Here is a 21210-nt window from a genome sequence, read left to right on the forward strand (position 1 = left end):
CCTTCCACCACAACAGATTTACCAACTGGATGCAGCTCTCCATGCTGCTGGGCTGTGCTCCTCGCCATCTACGTGCTCTTCTGTGGCTGTGTGCATGCACAGGGCATTTATCGGCCACATCAGGCAAAAAAAAAAGCTGATTTTCAATACAGTAAATTTTCTTTATAGCAGCACCGATTCGATATTGGACCGATGTATTAATGTACCTCTACTTAAATCTGGCTAGGTTCACATATGGATGAGGTTATATTCCTAACATGTGCTTGTTATTCATTAGTATTAACAGCAGCTAGCTATTAATTCTGGAAAGCACATAAAACCGTAATTCACTACCCAAAACAAACTTTTCTTCTGCTCTCTTCCATTTAAAATAGTAAGACATTCTCTGTCATTTAAACATTTATACAGCCAAACCGAAATAGCTATACAGCTGCACATTTTACTCTTAGCTCTCCTATACTAACCTCAAAAGGAAATTTGAACAACCAAACGCCCCAAATCAACTTGAAGCTAATAGTCATTTATTAGTTAGTTGTTTATAGGGGACTCCATTAATAGCTGTGTGGGACACTGACCTTTGGCCAGCTTTAATCAGTAGTCTTAAAAATACAGTAAATAAAACCTAAAGATTCCAGCCTGCAGATAATTATATTAGAGGGCTCTACTCTGAGCGAATGTTAGTATCTGAATTCCCTGGTCCATATAAAAGTAACACTATTAGACCACATTCTCTAGATCAGTTAGAGCTCTGTTGAAGTAGCTGGTGCACCAGCCCACTTAGAAAAAGCTACTTGCCCAAGAACGTGTCATCCTATCCCCCTTTACTGTGCGAGAATGAAAAGCTTCTGGTCATCCACAAGTTTGGGTTTTTTTTTACTGAATACACAATTAGAATCAGAGAGAGAGATTACACACTGTCCTTCTGAACAAAGCAGCACTATGGCATGGTCTGCTAGACCAGTGCTACATATGTAGCTCATGAGGGTGACATTCACAAAATAATTCTGGTTCTTAAATTACTTTGACAGAAGTTAGCCACTTAAGTCCAAAGAAGTGATCCACAGAAAGCCTGTTTATGCAACAGAGAACTCCTAGACACTGACAGCCAAGTTTTCAGGAAAACATTGACTTATGCACCTAAAGTCCTGCAACAGAACCTACACAGAATTGCCACCATTCTGGCTGAGCTGAGCATTTCACTACCTATGTCCTGCTTAAGCCTATTTGAGGTTCACAAATTAGGCATCTCTGCACTCTTTCCTTTCCAGCTCTCTGTCCCGTTTCACTGAAAAAGAGATGTGCTTCATTTTGCTTGGGCTCTGTGGCCCCATTCTTTGCTGTCCAGAAGTCCAGCTTTAACAGATGCCCATCTGAGTCACGGCAATCTCCTGGGAAGTGGAAGATGAGTCTGAATCCCCTCAGACAGAAGGGGACCTAAAACCCAGGTCTCTTATTTCCTATGCAAGTTCTCTACCTACTATCTATGGCATAAAAGATGACCATCACCAGCTGAAGTCTAAACCAGTTGCCTGTACATGAAGAAATCATTTAGGCCTAAGTCTAGGCAGGAGTTTCAAGCTACGAAACCCCATTTCACACAGATGCCTCAATGCAGCCCTGAGTTAGGCACCAAACTACCATATCAATCTGGGAGAGACATGCACCCTTATTCCATTAACTGACTAAAGTGTCCTCCCTCTTCAGTGTGTTGTGCATTGCTAATCCCAGTTATAAGCACCTAATCTTCCCATTTAAAATGCAGGGAACTTAGGCACCTAACTCAAGTTTATGGATCCCAGGCCTGGAGTCAGGCACTTACTTTTCAGGGATGAGGATGCTCAGCCCAAGTCTCTTTGTGACTTTTGCCCTGGCAGATCAGAAACTTAGGAAATTTACATCAGCCAAACCCACATAGGAGAAGAGCAGACATTTCACCAAATCAGATCTGGAATCAAGTTTTACCTGAACTCCAGTGCAGCCACAGTTATGTATACTGTTGGCCAGCTGTTTGTCTGAATATTAGATTAATGGTAGCTGGCCTTTCTGATAACGCTGCAAAATATAACACCAAGCCCAAGATTGTATTTCACATGCGTAAAGGCAGGAAACAAAACTTCCCCTTCATGCTGGCTGAATTCTGGCTTTCTCCTTTACCTCCACAGACTTGTGGCGAGAAGCCACATTCCTTTCAGAAATGGAGTCTGCTCAAGCAAGATCCCACTGCTTCAGAAAAACGGTTTCCCTCTGTAAATGTGTTAACTGCCACTAGATGAATCATTTCAACTCTATCCAAGGATTCTTTTCAGCTTACTCTACACCTATTCTTTTGTGAACATATTTGTAACATGGGATCAAATATCAAAACCCAAATAATACAGTACATTTTTAAAAGTTAATATGTCTACTAATCATAAAAAGAATAGACACACTTTTCAGGCAAAACCATGGAAAAAGAACTAACTTGATGCTGTATACTACAAGTTAACAGATTTGGATTCAGTCTGCCCAGCAGACTGAAACCAAATTCCAGAGCTCAAAGACACACCAGTGACTATGTCAGACTACCAGTGTCTCACACATTTAATCTATGCATTGTTAAGCTGAGGTCTCTGTTTACACCGGCCTTTTAGCCCTATGTAGCTTGTGTGTTCACTTCCTTTGTATCTTAGAACTGCAAACTACTCTTCTCTGGCTGTTTCCTAGTCCTTTACTTTTTCCTCCCTTTTGTAGGCTCCTATAGGCACTTGAAGTCTTCCTCATAAAAATAACAGTAACTCCATTTTAAAGAATCAACCCTTTTCATATTATACCTAAGGCACATCTTATCAATATGTTTCCATCTCCCACCACAAAAATCTCTCCTCCCCACCACTAGGTCCGAAATCCCTTTTGGGATATTACCAAATAACCCAAAATAAAGCATGCTCCCCATTCCATAAATTCACATACCATCTGTTCCATGTGACAACTAACTGTATAGAAGAGATGTGAGTATAAACTGGGCTACAAAACATTTTGAACCATATTCACCACTTCCTAAACTGTGATCAATGGATGACTGGAGGAAGATGGGAACAGCAAGCAGGCAGCAATTCAGCTGCAGGAGTATGGCATCAAGGCTGTTGTACACTTATGGCCTCAATCAAGGGACTTTTAAAGCAGCTGGAGACTGGGTGGGGATTGGGCAGGCTTGAGATGGAACAGGGGGTTAGAAACTGTTACGTTAATCCTTTATCACTTGGCGAAGCTCATGGCATGTACAAATCCAAATAGCTGGTTAAGCCTAGCTGTCAAAAAGACTTAAATGCTTTGGGATATTAAGTATCAGTTTCACTAGCCATGTAAGGTCTTCATTTTTATTGATCTGATGTGCTAAAGATTACCCATATTGTTGCTAACTATGCTTCTGTATCCTATGCTGTGCCACTTTTTGCCACCCAGACAAAATAAGACCAGTATCTATCATTACAGTTCTAACCATAAAGCACATGTGAGAGAATAAATGCATCTTTGTATATATTTCAAACACAACCTGAAAAGGGGACCTGAAAAAAGAAAGAGATGATCACTTAATTACATATAGCTGTGTTTCATGAGTAGTAGCAGGGGTCCCTAATTCCACAGACAAACTGCACAGCTACTTTTTACTGTGAATGATCCATATCTCACCGTAGCCTGAGTTTTCCTTTCCAAGTCTATAGTTTGGTGACAGCATCCTATTACATGTAAAAGATATGGGCTGAAAAGGAACCATGTGCTCAACACATTAGATTAGGTTTTGCTGTTTATTTCCTCCTCATCTTTCCCACAGGTAATTGTAATTGTATCTACCATAATTAAATGCAAAAATATTCCCTCTGGTAATGAATGAGAATAGCTTACAAAAGAGTTACTGAAATATTAGTTACTTATTATGCTCCACTGGATACTTTACATACTTTAAAAACAAAACATCAACTGTGAGGTTCACACAGGCTGTAGTATACTGTCTAACCCCAGTCACCACACTGACATCAACCATTTCTAACAGGAAAGCCTTCCAAAGTCTTTCCTGAAGATCAAACAGACTTTTGGCTGAAAAGATTAGCCTTACACTGTGTCCTATAAATCAGCTAACCAGCACTTCTGTGGATAGATATATTCATTTATGTTTTTCACAGGTTTTCACTGTTTCACAACCTGATAGCGCTTGCTAAATAAAAGATGTGCCTGTCACTGAAATTTTACTTACCTGTAGCAAAGTGCAGCTGTGCAGGTTGGGGAAAGAGAGTGGAAAATTGACTCCAAGCAAGAAATCTTTGTTCCTCAAACACTGAGATGTCTGCTGGTTCTCTCCTGGCTCTGTCCAGGAGCGCAGGTGATGGAGCCTGTAGGCAGCTTTCAGAGACAGGAAAAGAGCTAACCACCTGAAACAAAACATAGTACATGCACTTATTCACTGCCTTGTGGAGCGTGGGTTTGAATATATACAAAAAGGTTTGGTTTGCCACTAATCTTATTCCTTTAATAGTTCATGCTTACAATACCCTGAGTTTGGGGAAAAAAGAAAATGGGTATGGGAAAACTAACACTACGTCTTGTTTTAGTTTTTTCTAAGAAGTTTTCCATGAGTTACAGTGATAAGTCAACACATGCTGAAGCACTTCTTCCAAAGACTCAACTCAGAAGTGGCCATTGCTACTTAACACCTATCTTTGCACCTGCATAGAAAAGTTATTTGTGATAAGGACACAGCATTATAAGTGTACAACATTCAATGATTCATTTCAGTGATTAGCTAACTCAGGAGAAAGTTGTATCATGTTACAAAACCAAAGAACTGAAGCGACTGGTCAAATAACCATGACCGTGAAAGTAAGCAATTCTTAGATATGGCCGTGCCAAGGCATCTAGATTACTATAAAGCACTCATTTTTACATTGAGCTATCTTCCATTAATACCTAATGCCAGTTATGCTGACATAGTGCATTGTTAAAGAAAACTAATCCATTTTACAAAGATGGTTCACTTCAAAATGTTGACATTTAGACATTCACTTTAAACTCTTCCCCTTCTCCCAATACTTCACAGCAATCAACTTTTTGGTGTGTTCACAGGGGACAGAAGTAATGGGTTACAATTGCAACAAGGGAGATTTAGATTGAATATTAAAAACTCTCTCACTATAAGAGTGGTTAATTATCAGAACAGATTACCCAGAGAGGCCATGGACTCTGTTATACAACATTCTTGAATGCAGATTAGACAAATATTTGCCCCGGACGGCTTAGACAGGATTAGGACAGAGGGTTAACTTTCTGAGGTCTCCTTTAACCTTATGATTCTATGATTTCTAAAGTAACTGTTCCTCTTTTCACAAGAGAGTTCATATTACTGATGTAGCATGAATTTCTTCATGGTTAAAAACTCCATAACGCTGTCAATGTTTTACAGTTACATTCCATGTTCTGAGTGGCACACAAAAACAGGCAACACATGGAGTTAAAGAATGATCAGTATTCTACCAGAGTCTTGTTCTCGGAATATTTTAAAATTCATAACAAGAAATGAAGTGAAGTCCCTGGACAGCACAATGGCTTGGGATTCTGGGGGGCTGGATTGTATTCTTGTTTATTCTAGTGACCTCCAATGTTATCCTGGGCAATTTTCTTTCCCTTTCACCTCATCTACTTTGTGAATTTGGAATGTAAGCACTTTGACGTAGAGACTATCAGTAATCAATTAATTCTGCTGTGGCTCATCCTGATGACAAATTTCCAACCCCATGGGCTGGAGCTGGCCAGTGAAGCTGTGTTATCTGGCCCACAGGGCTGCCTGTGGGGCTAGACATTTAGCAGTGGGAGGAGAGGAGGTTGCTCCAGCTCCAGAACCCACAGCAATTAACACTGCCACCAAAAAATTCAAGCACCACAGGCTGAATGAGGTGGTATCGAGTCTGCAGGACCAAATGAGTTGGACACCACTTCTCCAGACATTATTTGTAGTAACAACAACAACAACAACAACAACAACATTAGCAATGATAATTCTAATAAGTAAAAGTTCATAGCTTCAAAAATACAAGTTAATTAAGGTGATCTCTTTTAAATTGCATATACTTTTCCAATAAGTAATTTTAAAAAATTAATCAGATCAGCAAACTTTCCACACCTGGCTAAATGTCCCTGATGCATGAGTTTTGCCATTTCTGCCGGACACATATCAATAAACCGGAGGAAAGAAAAACAGCTTTCTTCATTGGCACCTAGGTCATAAAAATGTGAAAGTTAAGATTGATACCTACTGCAAACCCACATACAGGAAGACAATAAGCAAACCTTAACAGCCTTGATGTACTTTCACCCCAGGTTTCATGATATACAAATACAGAAATAATATGCAATTTATAAGAACTTCCAACTTAAGATAGACTTTTAAGACATACTAAAAATTCCACCTTACTGGTTGTTCCCTGTCTTCAAGTCACTGTTTCCAACACAGACAAGACGGGAAAAGTTTAAAAGGTACAAAAAGGTACACTTGTTTATTTTCTTACCACAGTTAACTTTACAGCAAGGCTATATTCTAATGCCAAAAACATGCTTCAATGAAAAGCCCATCATCTATGCTAAAATGAATTATGCCCCACAGAGAAACCCGTTTTAATTGCAAAAGAACATTAAAGGTAGGTTCTAAAACCTTCCATGAGGCCCATGCCCCTGTGGTTAGACAAAATCGTAACTTCAACAAAACCCTAAACAGATGAAAGGATCCATGCTAACAGATCTCAGTGCAGGAATTTGGTCATAGTATGCTCTTGATCTCCACTCAAATTATGCCCCTACATGTTGAACAATTAAGCTCTCTTGCACAAGGGGAGAGAGAAAGAAATTTTCAATTGAATAATTGAGTCAATGTACAAAGCTTGTTTTCTTTTCTGATCTTGTCTCTGATTTGGATTCAATGATTTTCACTTATTCAGGATCATATGCATTCTCCAACTTGTTCAAGTGAAAGAGGAACCTGCAGTTTAGTGCCCAATAGAATCTGAACTAGAATGCACCTGAGATTTCACTCATGGAAACCTATGAAGCATTCACAATTTCAATTTCAATCTTGAATTCAAAATAAACTTTCACCCAAACTGGATTAAAATAAGTTGGAAAAAAAGGGAAAGATAGAGAAGTAGGACAGTGATAGGACTAAGCAGAATTCTCATAGGGTATCTTTCTATCTTGCTCCCTATCAATCAGATTAAATAAGCTGGCTGACTTCATACCAAGTGCTGAGGTCACAGGATTCTAATAAACTGTGACCAGACAGATCAACTTCTCCTTAAAGTCAGGGGACATCTATCTCAGTTCTCTCTCTGAACACGAGTGCCTGCAACATCACAATGTTAACTTACTCCTTCTATGAAAAAGAGACTGCTGGATGTGATCCGGTGCGAATGGCGAAAGCAAAACCCGTAACCACCTGAAATTAAAAATAAATAAATAAAGGAAAACTAAGTACATTCACAGTTGGGATAACATAACCACTACGGCTCTATCCCCAAGCCAAAGTGACATGTAGTTGTAGTATGACAGTTTTACTGGACTCCTATCAGGGACTCTACAAAATTTAGTAATTTAATGTTAAGCAACTTGGAAATTGATATGAAAAAAGCAAACTGCTGCAGAATTAAATCAACTTAAAAAGAGACAGTTAGCAACCATGTTAAAATAAGAAATAAAAGGTATTGGAAAAGGTGAAGAGAAGGTTGAGTTGGCTTGCCTGTCCCGTGAGTGGTTAAAGACCCTGATCTGTCCATGACGGTAGATGAACTTTGAAATCTGGTATGGCTTTAAGGAGATGTAAAATGGAGACCAAGTTTCTTGTCGCTCAAACAGCTCTGGGTGATTACACACCTAGAAGAAAAAGAGGATGTCAAATACTGGATTCCACCCTGATCTTTAAGGATATGGCTTACTCTGAAACTGTGCAACTGATGAGGACTCAATGATATTTCATAGAATTTCCATTCAACTCTGAATACCATGTGGCATTAATTTCAGCCCACATCACTTTTATTGCCTCCTCACCAGGTAAATGATTTTTTTCAGTAACTAGCCAGGGACCCTGATGTCAGCTACATGCACTGCGTGGGAGCTGTGTTTTAGGTCATATTCCAACTGCTGGTCGCAAAGCATCGGAGCCAAAACTGAGGCTGTATGCAATTTGCCAGCCTATTCTAGGATTTTTAATATGGTGTTTTTAAGATGCATCACCTGGCCCCTTATTACAAGATGTGCATTATAATAATTATGATTATTGTCATAGCGATCATTATAATAATGATTATTCACTTGGTACTAGCCTTACCTTTCTGAACTGCATGACTAGATTCATGAGACTACTAGTGGTGTTCTGTGCTTGCTGTGTAGTGCCCATGGAGGACTGCAGCAGGTCATCAATAGAGATTTTGTTCTTTAGAGCTTGGTATAGCAGCTTCTGTCGGCTAGTCTGCTGGCAGTACACGAGAATCTCAATCTAAAAAACAGAAGTGAGGTTAAAGGCCTATTATCCTTGAGAGTAATATCAGATCAATTCACACTGCTGACATAAGTTGATATCACAGGTGTATGCTAAGAATCTCCCAGAAATACATAGGCAACTTCCTTCTGATCAGTAATGAAGTAATCTAGGATCTAACCTGAACAGCTCTTCCTAACAGAGGAAGATACTGCCATGGAAGGCTTTAGTTGATGTAAGGAGGCAGAAAAGCAGTCAACAAGGTGGCAGATTTTAAAGATATTTAGGTAATTAAATGTGCAGACATCTAAGAAACTTTTGAAAAGCTTCACTTGTATTTTTAAGGGCCTAAGTACCTTGAAAAATGTTGACCCACAGTCCTCGTTTGAGTAAAGTACTGTTGACCAGAGGGTAGCAAGCAGCAGTCAACAGGGTGTTTACATATGCTAAATAGGTGCAAGGGAGGAATTCCAGCATGGAAAAGGTTAAAAGTCTTTGTCAGAGAAAAGAACCCCTTAAATTGTTGCTGACCTCAGAGACTCCAGCAAGGCCCTGTCCTCCTATCCTCTTACCCAGAGTTTAGAGAAAAATCTAGGAAAGAGGAAAGGCACCACAGGGGTACAGGGGTGGATACAGGACTGCATGGGTCCATCAGCCCATTCCACAGAAGCAAAGGAGAGGGTAAAAACTACAGGAAAACATTTAGTCATATACTAACTCCAATGCAACTCCGTGACATGATGGGCGAAATCCCTTTTGTGCAGAAGTCCCTACCAAGCACCCTACTTATTCTAGACATATACTGGAATGAGAATTCATCTCTCAGAGCATACCCATGTATGTGTGCAAATATAAAAAATGGGCTGTTCTGTGTATAGATATATGCAAAACTTGCAACTGGACTGAAATAACTAAATTAAGTGCAAGACAAACCTCCTATTATTTCAATATAAAGTTATGTGTAATCATTCATTTATGCTTAAGTATTATTTCCTTGTCTCTTGCTACAAAAATGCATTAGAAAAAAAGCACATAATAAATGTAATAAGACATTCCTAATACTAGTTTTCCATATAGACAACTACTCTAGTTACAGGAACGTTATGTATTTAGAATGGTGGGAGATATCTACAGGATGATTTGTTTAGTAACACCCAGTGCACACCACCAAAGGAATATAAAGATAAGGTGAATGGCATTATTGTTTCATCCAGATATTTTAATGCTGTATTAGTCTCCTTCAGTTCATTTACTTTTTCCATCAACTACTTTGCTATGAAACGTAAGATTTAAGTTTCTTTTATTTGCTGCATTTCACATGAATGTTTTACTTCTGGAAGAGATCATTAACAGATTTGTGTGAGTTCTCCAGTTAAACACAGGTATGTTAAAACTGTAATGAGATGTGTAAAATGAAAGGGATGTAAATGGGCAATCTTTGATTAAACTTCAGGTAGAGGTAGAGGTCTACATTTTTTTTTCAAATAAATGTAAACATTTGAGAATAGATGCCCTTTAAAAAGTCAGATTAAATGTTTACTTCCAAATTATTTTATTTTGCACCTTGTCTGACAGCTCATTTTCCACATCCTTTTTGATTCTTCTTAACATGAAAGGCTTCAGGATCATGTGCAAACGGGATAGCTGATCTGAAAGGCCAAGGGCAGAAAAGCATAATTACTTTACCAGTAGGTAGAAACTGTACCATATCCACTTGCAAATTAAATACTTCTTGTTTGCCCATTTCTCCTCAACAAAGTTACTATCACACAGGATTGATCCTTCCACTCTGACTGACTCTTTTTAAAAGCATATTGAGATGGACGGGTGACCATGGAAATCTGGAGTTCTCCCCCAAGAAATGAATTTCTACAACAATTCAGTGTGTTATAATCCCAAACTGAACAAGGCTGCAATATAACGGACACCCATTTCAACTAAAAAAAACCCAGAAGATCATATTTGGTTATTCAGCTGGGCCAGTATTATTGGAATAAATGCTTGTCACCATAACATTTTTGATAAGTTTTTCCCAGAGAACGTATTAAACCAACATGAGGCAAGAAGGCACTCTACTAGTAGAAATGTTCAGTCTTTGGGCTGAGATACAAATCCAAGTTCTAACGTTTTTCCAATAGTTAAAAAAATCCTGAAACTCCACAAAAATAAAATGAACTACTATTCTGGCCCAATTGCAAGTCAGTTAATCATTCTGTCTAGGTTAACTAAATTTCTCCACAGTTTTTCTTTTTTTTTTTTAAACTCTTTACTTCTCCCTAACTGCCCAGTGGTTCATTGTAGTGTTGTTGCCATAGAATTATGACCTTCTCCTAAAATGGAAAGGTAGCTTTCATTTAGTGTTGAATGGTATAACCTCTTGTTATCTTATATTATATATCCCCTGCAAAACACTTTAGACTCCTTCAAAGTGAAGTGGTGTGCGTGCATGTGTGTGTTCTGTTGAATGGGTGAAAAAAAAAGAAAACAGGTACTTTCTCTGTGTGTGAAACTTTTCCTATGTATAAAGCAAGATACAGGGAGCTTGGAAACACAAATCTACCTACAGGATGCACAGCCTAAACAATCAGAGCCACTTAATCTGCCTTTCTGTATCAGAACACATGCAAAGGATATACTTGAAGTGGATCCAGGGGCGGGGGCAGGAGGTCATAAGAAGGCAGGCTGAAATTAAGAGCTGAAATCTACTATGATTACTCTCTGTACTCACTCTCATCGATGGCAGATTTGTTCTCTGCATGGCTCTCTATATCCTTAGAAAACCACTCGTTGAACTCCTCATGGGAATCAAACAGTGTCGGCATGATAAAGTGCAGCAGAGCCCATAGCTACAAAGGAGCAGCAAAGACAGTGTGGATCAGCTAATGCTTATTAGGAATCTCAACATAATGCAGATCATCTTGAGCAATCTCATCAAAAGATGAAATGTTTTTCTTTGGCATGGCAAAAAAAGCTTCCTTTTTCACAAGAGACAAAAAGCCAGACACAGAAAACTTTTCAAACCAAGGTAAAGGAAAAACCAAAAGGGGTGTGTATTTTTATCCCAGGAGTTAAGGATGAATGAATCCCAGCAATCTTCAGTTACATCATCCCAATGACAGCCATATGCACACATTTTCCTACTTGAAGCTGATACCACAGTTGCTTCCCACTGATTTGCCAAAACATAGCCCAAAAACATATATTTACACAAAAGAACAGCAAGCCTCTCAGCAACTCATTATCACTTGAATAGATTGCAGCTGTGAACAAAATTCATCCCTAGATAGCCTCCTGCTTACCTCAGCCATAGTGTTCTGGATTGGGGTTCCAGTCAGTAAGAGTCGATTTCGACACTGGAACTGCAACAGGATTTTCCAGCGAACACTGACCAACAAAAATGTTTAAAAAACTGTTAATACAAAGTAAAAAGGGAAAAAAAAGAACAGCAATCACAACTCAATGTTTAGAACTAACTGCTTTTTAGACCCAATTCTGAGTGATTTTAAGGGGCTATGAGATTATCCTGCTATTGGAAAACTTGACTATATTATATGACAGGTATCAGAGAGACCAAATTCACTTACTGTATGTACAGCAGACATCCTTTTTGTAACATGTAAGTGCTTGGCAGTAAAACTACATCAGAATGCTTATCCCTTTAAACTAGCAAAATTACCCCCAGCATTTACCCCTATTTTTTGCAAAATTTTACAAAGTTAATAGGCCACAATTAAGGAGAGCTAAACCATCTGTTTTAGCTCCCTTGGAATAGAAAATTCCCATAGAATGTAAAGAAGCTCTCTCATCAACGTAGATAAACCTGGCTCTGGAGATGTTTTTAAACACACAGAGGAGAATTAAAGTGTATTAATTCCAATTTTTGGAAGAAAAAGCAATTAAAGAAAAGACAAGCTAATAATACTTTATTAAGCAAATAGACATGAACCACCCTAGACATAGGCTTTGTTATGAAGTAAAAAAAAAACCCATACAATTATCTACCTAGGTTCAGTTAGATGCTTAAGACAGGTACTACTCACACATGATATTTTTTTCATCTATACATAGATGAAATTTTCAAAAATGTCAAGCAAAGTAAATTCAAGATTTTGTAGCGACGTGGGCCAGGCCAACAGGCCAGCAGGATACAGAACAGCACCAACATAAGGATGACAGGGACCAACCCTAATTTGATCCATATTCCTTTGAGAGGAGAAACAGTGTCTGGTACTCCTCCTTATTGACACAAGTGCCTGTCAGTTAGGAAGGCTTGAGAACAGGGATAAATCCTCACTGGATCTCTTGAAAACATGTGCATAAAAGAATGCAGCCTTTCTCAAGTGCCATCAGTAAGCTTTACTTCTCTGTCAGATCCCAATGCAATTTAACTTTTCTTTCAAATTTTACGTCTATGTTACCTGGAGCTACTTTTGAGTGCCTGTGCTTCATCAAGTACCATATATTGCCACTTCACTCGCTGGAAATACTTCACATCCTGGACTACCAGCTGGTAACTGGTGATCACCACATGAAAGGGGGCATCCTGAGTATACAATGTCTTCTATAATAAAAAAAAGTATAGATGATATGCACACATTGTGAAGAAGGAGTCTAGGCTGTTCGTTTTCACACTTATATTCTATAAGTATCCACTGTCCTTATGCTCATCTACAAATGTGTCTATTTTTTCACGAGTTAATGTTTTAAAACATTATCTGCTTTAAATTCTCTACTTTATTTGCAGAACCGCAGTCACTTCCTGAAATGAAAAAGTTTAGATTTGGACTGATCAGGCAGCCCGTCGACATGTTTATACATAAAGGTGAAGCAAACAGAGATGAAAAAGATGGAACTCTCTGGTAAAAGCAAAGGGGCACTAATGTTACCTGACTCCAGAATTTCCTGATCACTTTTCTGTCATGGGGGTTTCCCCAGTATGGTAGCACCTGAAAACAAGTATAAAAAAAATGTTATTTTCAATACTGACATTACTGAAATAAACTGCATACATAGCAAAGCAAAATCAAAATATTCTAAACACAGCCCCAACCCCTCCCCAAACACCCAAAAAGAATATCAGAGAAAAATTTCCTTAACCCAAAGGAAAAAAAAAGCATATTTAGAAATAGCCTTTCACAAGCAAAAGTCTCAAGCAGCTGGTACATAATGCAAAAATGACAACAATTTTCTTAATGAAACCCTTAATACCCAGAAGAAGCTGTGCCCTTTTCTAGTTAGACCTTCTAAGAAAACAATACTGATACTTTCAGTATTGTAAGAAAAAAGCCTGCCCTAGGCTGTTAGCTGCTTTAGAAACTCACTTTTGGACATCCATGAATGATAAGCAGATTCGTTTCCCTACTATTGAATTGCTGTCTGCTGACTCTATCATCTTGGATCAACCATACTATGCTATGGACAAAGACTGAAGTAGTCTCTAGTGGAGTGTGTCCATAACAACTAAGGGTAAGCACAACAGCCAAAGCAGCCTTGATTCTCTCTCAGCTCAGGATCCAGCTGACCTGTTTCCCCAGAAAAGAGCGTTAAGCTTACTATCTAGTGTCAGTGCAGTTCAGTAAAATGTGGTCAACGTCAACAGTGTAACACTGCCACCTGTTGTCTAATACAGAAACTGCTTAGGGCTGGGATTGAGAATAAAAGGAAAATGAGGCACAGAAAAAAATCTCTTTAATCTTCCTGCCATCTCATCTAATAAACCCTAACTTTCTATAGCCCTTCACAGAAGTGCATATAGTTGGTATTAAACTAAGTTAATACTGAGTGTTCTGCCATTCTGAAAGAAGACTGTTGAGAGGGAGACATCAGATTAGATAATTATTTTAGAAATTATACCATGGGCCTGAAGAAATTCACCATTTATATTTCAATATAAGCAAATTAATTATACAGTTAGATATGACCAGAAGGTGGTGTGAGTTCTTTGTGGCCAGTAAAATGTGACGGTGAAATTTTCCTCCATATTTTTCAACTTGTAAAAAGTATAAATATTTAGAAAAATGAATATTTTTAAAAAATATATTTTTTTACTCTGTGGGATGAGGAAAAGTTATACAATAAATTAGTCAATCCGCAAAAATAGTCACACATGTACTCTTTTCCTCACCTCCAAATCAGCCTTTCATTCCCACATATAAAACTAACTGTTATCTTTAAGAAAACTATTCCATACATACATTTTCTGTAAATTAATACCTGTTATTCTAACTCAGGTCTGACTTGGCTTTGGTCTATTCAGTGACCTCAAAAATCAATACGCTTAATTTATAATTAGGGATGCACTGGTAAGATTTTTTTGGCCAATACCAATGGCCAATTATTAACCAGCCATACTGGCCAATACCGATCTGATAGCTGAAATGCAGCCTGGCAGCTTGAAGACCAGCATCTGGCCGCTAAGTTGGGGGGGGTGTGGGGGAGTAGATCAAGGTCCCCACAGTGAGGGAGGGAGTGGGGCTGGGACAGGGGCAGTCTCTGCAAGGGTGGGGCAGGTGCCAGACAGAGCCATGGGAGACTCATTCAAGGCTGTGGGATGTGGGGAGGAGGCGACTCACTGCTATGCATGGCCCCAGAGGAGGCATGGGGGCATGTGCCCCCCTGGATTTCCATGCAGGACAAGGGCGGGCTGCCCACTGCAGGCTCAGGGCTGGGGGAGCGAAGCGTGGCAGAAGCAGAGCAGGTGGTGGCAGCAGCGCTGGGAGGGGGGCTACAGGGTAGACTATAGGCACTCCAAAATTCCCCATAACCCCCCCCTCCACCCACCCCTAGCACACCCCCTGCCCCCCGCCCCCCCCAGAAAGAGGCCAGCACAGCCCCCAGCGGGCAGCCTGCCCACAAACTGAGGAGGGACATGCCCCCTATGCCTCCTCCAGGGGTGTGCACAGTGGCAAGAGCCATGCTATTTTCCACGCCCCCAGATGAGACATGCACAGCTCCGTCCCATGCCCCACCCCAACTAGGCAATGCCTACCTTTGCCTCAGCCCCACTCCCTCCCTCACTGTGGGGACCTCAATCTGCGCCCCTATGCACCTCTCCCCTCCCCCCAACAAGACTTACCAGCCAGACACTGCTCTCCAAGCTGCCAGGCTGCATTCCTGGCTGCGTACATGCTGCGGCATTTACCAGTGACATCCGCTACGCCGGCCAAAAAAAGCTGGCTGCCAATAATGTCAATTTCCTTTTTATCAGTGCCAGGCCAATATGGACCAATATATGAGTGCACCTCTATTTAAAATAACCCTGGGCCAATTTAAATACTTTGTCATCTCCTGTTAAATTGCTCCAAATAATCCCATTCTTATCACAGCCACCATCTATGCAAACCTCTTAATTTCTTTTGTTTTACAGCAACCCAGGACTTCTCCAGCATCAGGAAGCTAGTTAAATGTTTGACAATGACTCATGTATTTGATTCATAAAACTCCTACCACTCATAGCTACTACTGGTTTGTTTATCTTTAATTAAAATATTTCCTTAGCACTTGTTCAGTGATCTCAGGTTGTTTTTAAATTATCTTTTGCAGTACTCAAAATATTGTCCATGCACATATGGTTAGCGGTTGTTTTTTTCATTAATCAGTAATTCTTTACTTTGTTGCCTTATTATTTTTCATTCAACAACCTAAATTAGTACTTCCTAACTAATTTTCTTAATACACACAGCTCTGGGGCTCATTTTCCTTTAACAATGCTGAGGTTTTTTAGAATTCTGCTTCGGTCCACAATTTAATCATTTGTCACTCAACTGCATTGATTTTGGACAGTCCAAAACACTGACAAGAGACGATGTGTTAAATTCAGAAAGCAAACTCTTTCTTGCTACTGTGGCATATACAAATTTTGCAAGGGCATGCCAATTACCTTCTCATGCTACTGCACAATCTTAACATCTCATTGAGAATTTATTAAAAGAAATATCTGTCCCAAATTAAAATGATATATTTTAAGTCATAACAATTTAAGCATCAAATAATGTAATACTCCAGGAAGAAAGACTCAAGAGAAAAGGATCAGCTTTATTATACCTCTTCTAACTTAAAGCAAATCAGATCACTCATATGTGGCAAATAACTTAATGGAACATGGAAGTTAAGTTTTTGTGAGCCAAAAGAAACACATTTCCTAAGTATGTACATTACCTTAAATTTAGGAACAAATCTGGCAAATTCCTGATGCCAGTTGTTGAGTGTAGAGGCAGGTGAAATTATTAAAAAGGGTCCCCAGATGTTCTCTCTCTAGAACAGGAAACAATGCCAAATTAACAAGAGAGAATCCAACAATTTCACGTAGTATTATGATTAATTAATGACAAAAGGTGTGCACAAGAGAGAGAAGTATACAAACTGCATAACAAAGCTTCCTACCAGTATAGTAAGGTGGTGCACACCTACATTCAGCAGATTAACCATGCGACAAGGTCTATTTTCAGACCCACAGTGTTGTTCCACCAACAGCCACTGGTGGTTTGAAAAATGAGTTCAAACTCTGACCTATCTCTAAACTTTGCCCAATACTGTTACTACATTTACAGTAATACCCAGACAAGGTTTTTCCCCGCCATTCAACATGGAGAGAAAGCCTTGTCTTGGATTCAAGTACTGGAGGCCAGGGCCAGAGCTGCCACACCCACTGCTACCTGGTGGGGCTAGGGTGGCAGAAGAGAAGGTGTGCTGAAGGGGAGAGGGTGCAGAGGAAACTGCATGGTGCATAGGGGACCTGTGGGGGCAGGGGACTTGCTGCAGCTTCTACTCTGGCCCCTACCCAAAACGTATCTTAGAAGCATTCAGATTTTATGAACTAGAACTCAGTTCAACCTCATGTTAAGTATACCACTTCTATCAAGTATGCTGATCATAAAGAATCCACCTACCTCAGCCAGATGTGCAAGCAGAGCAATACTCTGCACTGTTTTACCCAAACCCATTTCATCTGCCAGGATTCCATTGATACCCTGCAAAAAAGATCTGCATATGAACATCTCCATCACTTACAAACAGATGACTATCAGAACACCTGTCATCAATGCAAGGACCAGCAGCCCACTTTACAAGTCTGAAGCTTCCTATTCCTTCCCCCATCGGTTCATCGCTCTTACATTTTCATCCATTTCTGGGCTCAATTTTTTTCTCAATCAGTCTGCTCTTTGCAATGTAAGTGTAAACCATGTTTGTGTTGAAAAGCAAGGCTGTCTCCAATTTAGAGACTGATCTAGGCATAAAAAATGATAAATGCATGGTATAATCCCCTCAGGCACAATTTAGTTTGGGCCTGATATAGATATATGCAGCGAAGAATCTACAGGACAATATCACATGTACTTTATCTTATGATTTCTTAAAGAAATTAAGAGTACTGCTTGGTATTACATAATATTTTTTCCTTTAAAAAGGCAGGCAACATATTTGCAATCTGAAATATTTCTAGATCCCATAAATGATCTTCTAATTATTATTATACTTTTAGCCAAATTTTAGCTATTATACTATGAACTACAACAAAATTGCATTTTTAGAGACAAACTCAGACTGATGTAAATGCCTGCAAGAAGTATTAATATACCTGCTCGTACAGGTTGGCCAGCCAATTCATGCCTTTCAATTGGTATCCTTTCAGTTTACCGTTGAAAATGGTAGGCTGTGGAATGTCCTCTCCAGCCCGAATAGATGGGTTTGCTAGGCTATAGCTCTCTCCAAAGCCAGTGCCAGATTTGTTGGCAGCTCGTAAGGCAGCTGCTCTACTCTCCTTTGCATCTTCATCAAATGATCTGGTCTAAACAAGGAAGGGAAAAAATTGAGGTAAGATACAAGACAAACTCGCACAGATCAAGAACTTCACTGGGAAAAGGTCTTACCCTTGATGTTAACTCATAGTGATGTAAGTAATGGAAAACAAGCCTGTCTCCATAGCTTACACACTTTGTTTTCATCCAATCCTCTGCCCTCCAGTTTCCCAACTGTTCACAAATGAACAGGGCAACATAATTAAATTAAAATAATTTTGGCATCCACAATTCAAACAGGGGTCCTGACAGAAGACTACTATAGAAAAGTCTGGTTCTAGGGCATCTACAATTTATTCCACTTCCCCTTCCACCTCATGCACTGAAGAAGTACACACCCGGGCCTGATGAATCTGGTAAGCATCTTCTGCATTCTTCAGAGCCTGGGCCTTGTAGTAGTTACTATCTGAAAACAATACCAGCATGTTAAAACACTTCAGTTAACCATATTGCAATTACCAACTCAATGTAACATCTGCATAAATTCCAATTACTTTACTGGAAATTACGCAAGGCTTCTTCAGGAATAATCCCAAGCACTGAAGTCCTCTTGGCATCATGATTGTCTGCAGGACTATGTAATTCACTTTCAGTGCTTCCCACACCCTACAGGAATTCTGTTACTAGTCTTACCATAATCTTCTTGGGTGATGTTAACCACTACTCCACCACCAATATCAATCTGCCTTTGGGTTGAGCTATCTTCCAACTTCCGCAGAATTTCCTCCTGTATGCCATCATGTCCAATATCTCGTTTGCGACTCATAAAATGTGCATATAGTTCAGTCTGTGTGATCAGGAAGTTAAGTTTTCGCTGCTGCCTCTTAGCCTGAAAAGAGAATTCACAGGAACAAAAAAGTGAGATAAGGTTTAATATTAAAAAAAAAGTAAAACACAAAAATGCAAGCCCAAATACCTATATTAAAGGTATGGCAACACAATTAATGATTGCTAATTTACTTTACTGTGATGCTATAGGTGAACAAATATGCCCTGTTGAAAGGCTGAGCTGACGGTCTCAGATACACTGCTGTGCAAACATGGCTAAACTATTTCTGGTTTGGAGGCACTGCGTGCAGAGCAATGCTGTGCTTTTCAGCATGGCACTGCCTGGCAAGTTAAGTTAGTAGTATACATGAACCCTCACTATTCTCTTTTCTGGAAAAGTGAATAATGATAGTGATAACACACAAAATCCATCTTCAAGTAAAACAGCATCAGGTGACAAGTTAAGAATGAAGTGCAACAGCCAGTGTTCAATATGATTTTGTTGTATAAATTCCATTTTTTTTAGATCACATAAAAGAGTGCTATGGAAATACTGTGCATTAATCTGAACCAGAAGAAAGTTTTCATAAAATGCTTAAGAGGCATGAGTGAGGAATACATAATAGATACAGAAGTGACTACTGATATGAGCACAATACTGGAACAAGGTGCTCCAGAGTCCCAATCCCAGCTGGTAATGATTTTGTGGCCCTAGCTAGGCCACTGAACCTCCATGCTGCAAGTTTCCTCATTACCTGTAGAGGTGAAGAATACAATGTCCTAAAAAACCTCCAGAGAGATAACTAGCTTTGCCTGAATCCAACCCAGAGCTGGCACTGAGTTCTGAGAAAATGATTTTAGTGCTTTGTAGATTCTGCATATGATCAGCATAAACGGATCACAGAGATATTGTCAATTATGTACATTTTAAAGTCAATGTATGCAAAAATCTTGATTTAGACAGCTTCATTTCTGAACTTGATGAGGGGTCAAAAGTACAGACTATCACAAAAGACTGTCCACTAGAAATATGCAGCATTGAGCAATGTGCAAACCAAGCACACTATCTGCACTTGTCACGCACACTTTAAATATTATCACCTGTAACCTACAATCCCTGCAGTTCAAAGATTCTGGTTATAAGAAGATTCTAGCAAATCATAAGACAGTAAAGCACAAGGAAAATCTCTTGAAAACTGCTGAAAAGAAAGTGAAAGTTTGTTCAATTTTAAAAATTCAAACTTAAGGTAGGGTTGGAGTGTTGCTATAACTGTAATGGCCCCAAAAATGTAAAGGCATTTGCACATGTTTGCGCCACAGCACCAGGCACTTTTTAAAAGTGCCCAGCACTGCAGTGCATGCATCCGTATAAATGGTGACATGCGTGTCAGTGCTGAGAAAATGGTGGCGGCGCGCTTTTGAACTAAAACACATTAAAGGTGTTTTAGTTCAAAAGCACACTGTCACTATTTTCTGTGGGCTGACACGCATTTTGCTTTTTATACAAATGTATGCAATGCAGCACCAGGAGCATCAGCTTGCATGCTCTGCAGAGTCAATTAATCAAAAGTGGCGATTAATCGAGTCTGCTCTGACACGCTGGATTTCCAGCATGTTGGAGCAGACAAAGATATGTGTATAAATGGCCTAAGAGGCAAGGGTCTTCTGTGAGATCTTTTACTGCACCAGCTGCATAGCTGGGAGAGATACTGGACACGGTTTTGGGCACAAAGCATGACCTGAAGAAGGGCACTTTAAGTGTCTTTACATGTGCTCTGTGGTAAGGGGGCTGCATTTTAATTAAAGCAGCTACCAAGAGCTGCTCTAATTAAAGTGCCTGCAGCATCTTGTGAATTCAACATCCCATGCTTCAAAATGATGGTGGGAGTGCTTTAACTAAAGCTTGCTCAAAGAGCTTTAGTTAAAGAGCTTCTGCTACTATTTTGAAGCGTAGGGACGCTGAATACACGAGATGCTGAGGCTGCTGGAGCAGGCTAAGTAGTATGATCCAGAAGACTCAGTTAATGTCTAATTAGCATGAGTCGGAGCGGTCGTTAGGCATGTGTGTAGGTGCCCTTTGTGTCCAACAGTTTGTCTAACATCTCAACTACATAGCTGGTCCAATAAAATATATAACCCCCCCCCCCCCCC

The 21210-nt window shown here is 39.6% G+C and overlaps 1 protein-coding gene across 2 annotated transcripts in view; it reads right to left on the minus strand.

Moving 5' to 3' along the window:
• The window catches only part of INO80 (INO80 complex subunit), a 317697-nt gene that overhangs the window by 267735 nt on the left and 28752 nt on the right, over nucleotides 1-21210 (minus strand). For both annotated transcript variants that reach the window (XM_019519030.1, XM_019519031.1), the window contains exons 11-25: nucleotides 18925-19120; nucleotides 18630-18697; nucleotides 18072-18281; nucleotides 17383-17463; nucleotides 16652-16747; nucleotides 13381-13440; nucleotides 12913-13055; nucleotides 11794-11878; nucleotides 11223-11340; nucleotides 10058-10143; nucleotides 8345-8512; nucleotides 7757-7890; nucleotides 7389-7456; nucleotides 6152-6245; nucleotides 4232-4406 (exon numbers count right to left, since the gene is read on the minus strand). In XM_019519030.1, the coding sequence (XP_019374575.1) occupies nucleotides 4232-4406; nucleotides 6152-6245; nucleotides 7389-7456; nucleotides 7757-7890; nucleotides 8345-8512; nucleotides 10058-10143; nucleotides 11223-11340; nucleotides 11794-11878; nucleotides 12913-13055; nucleotides 13381-13440; nucleotides 16652-16747; nucleotides 17383-17463; nucleotides 18072-18281; nucleotides 18630-18697; nucleotides 18925-19120 (1782 nt within the window). The remainder of the gene's footprint in view (nucleotides 1-4231; nucleotides 4407-6151; nucleotides 6246-7388; nucleotides 7457-7756; nucleotides 7891-8344; nucleotides 8513-10057; nucleotides 10144-11222; nucleotides 11341-11793; nucleotides 11879-12912; nucleotides 13056-13380; nucleotides 13441-16651; nucleotides 16748-17382; nucleotides 17464-18071; nucleotides 18282-18629; nucleotides 18698-18924; nucleotides 19121-21210) is intronic.

This window comes from Gavialis gangeticus, unplaced genomic scaffold (assembly GCF_001723915.1).
Source record: "Gavialis gangeticus isolate Ggan-Ray unplaced genomic scaffold, GavGan_comp1, whole genome shotgun sequence".
NCBI classification, from domain to species: Eukaryota; Metazoa; Chordata; order Crocodylia; family Gavialidae; genus Gavialis; species Gavialis gangeticus.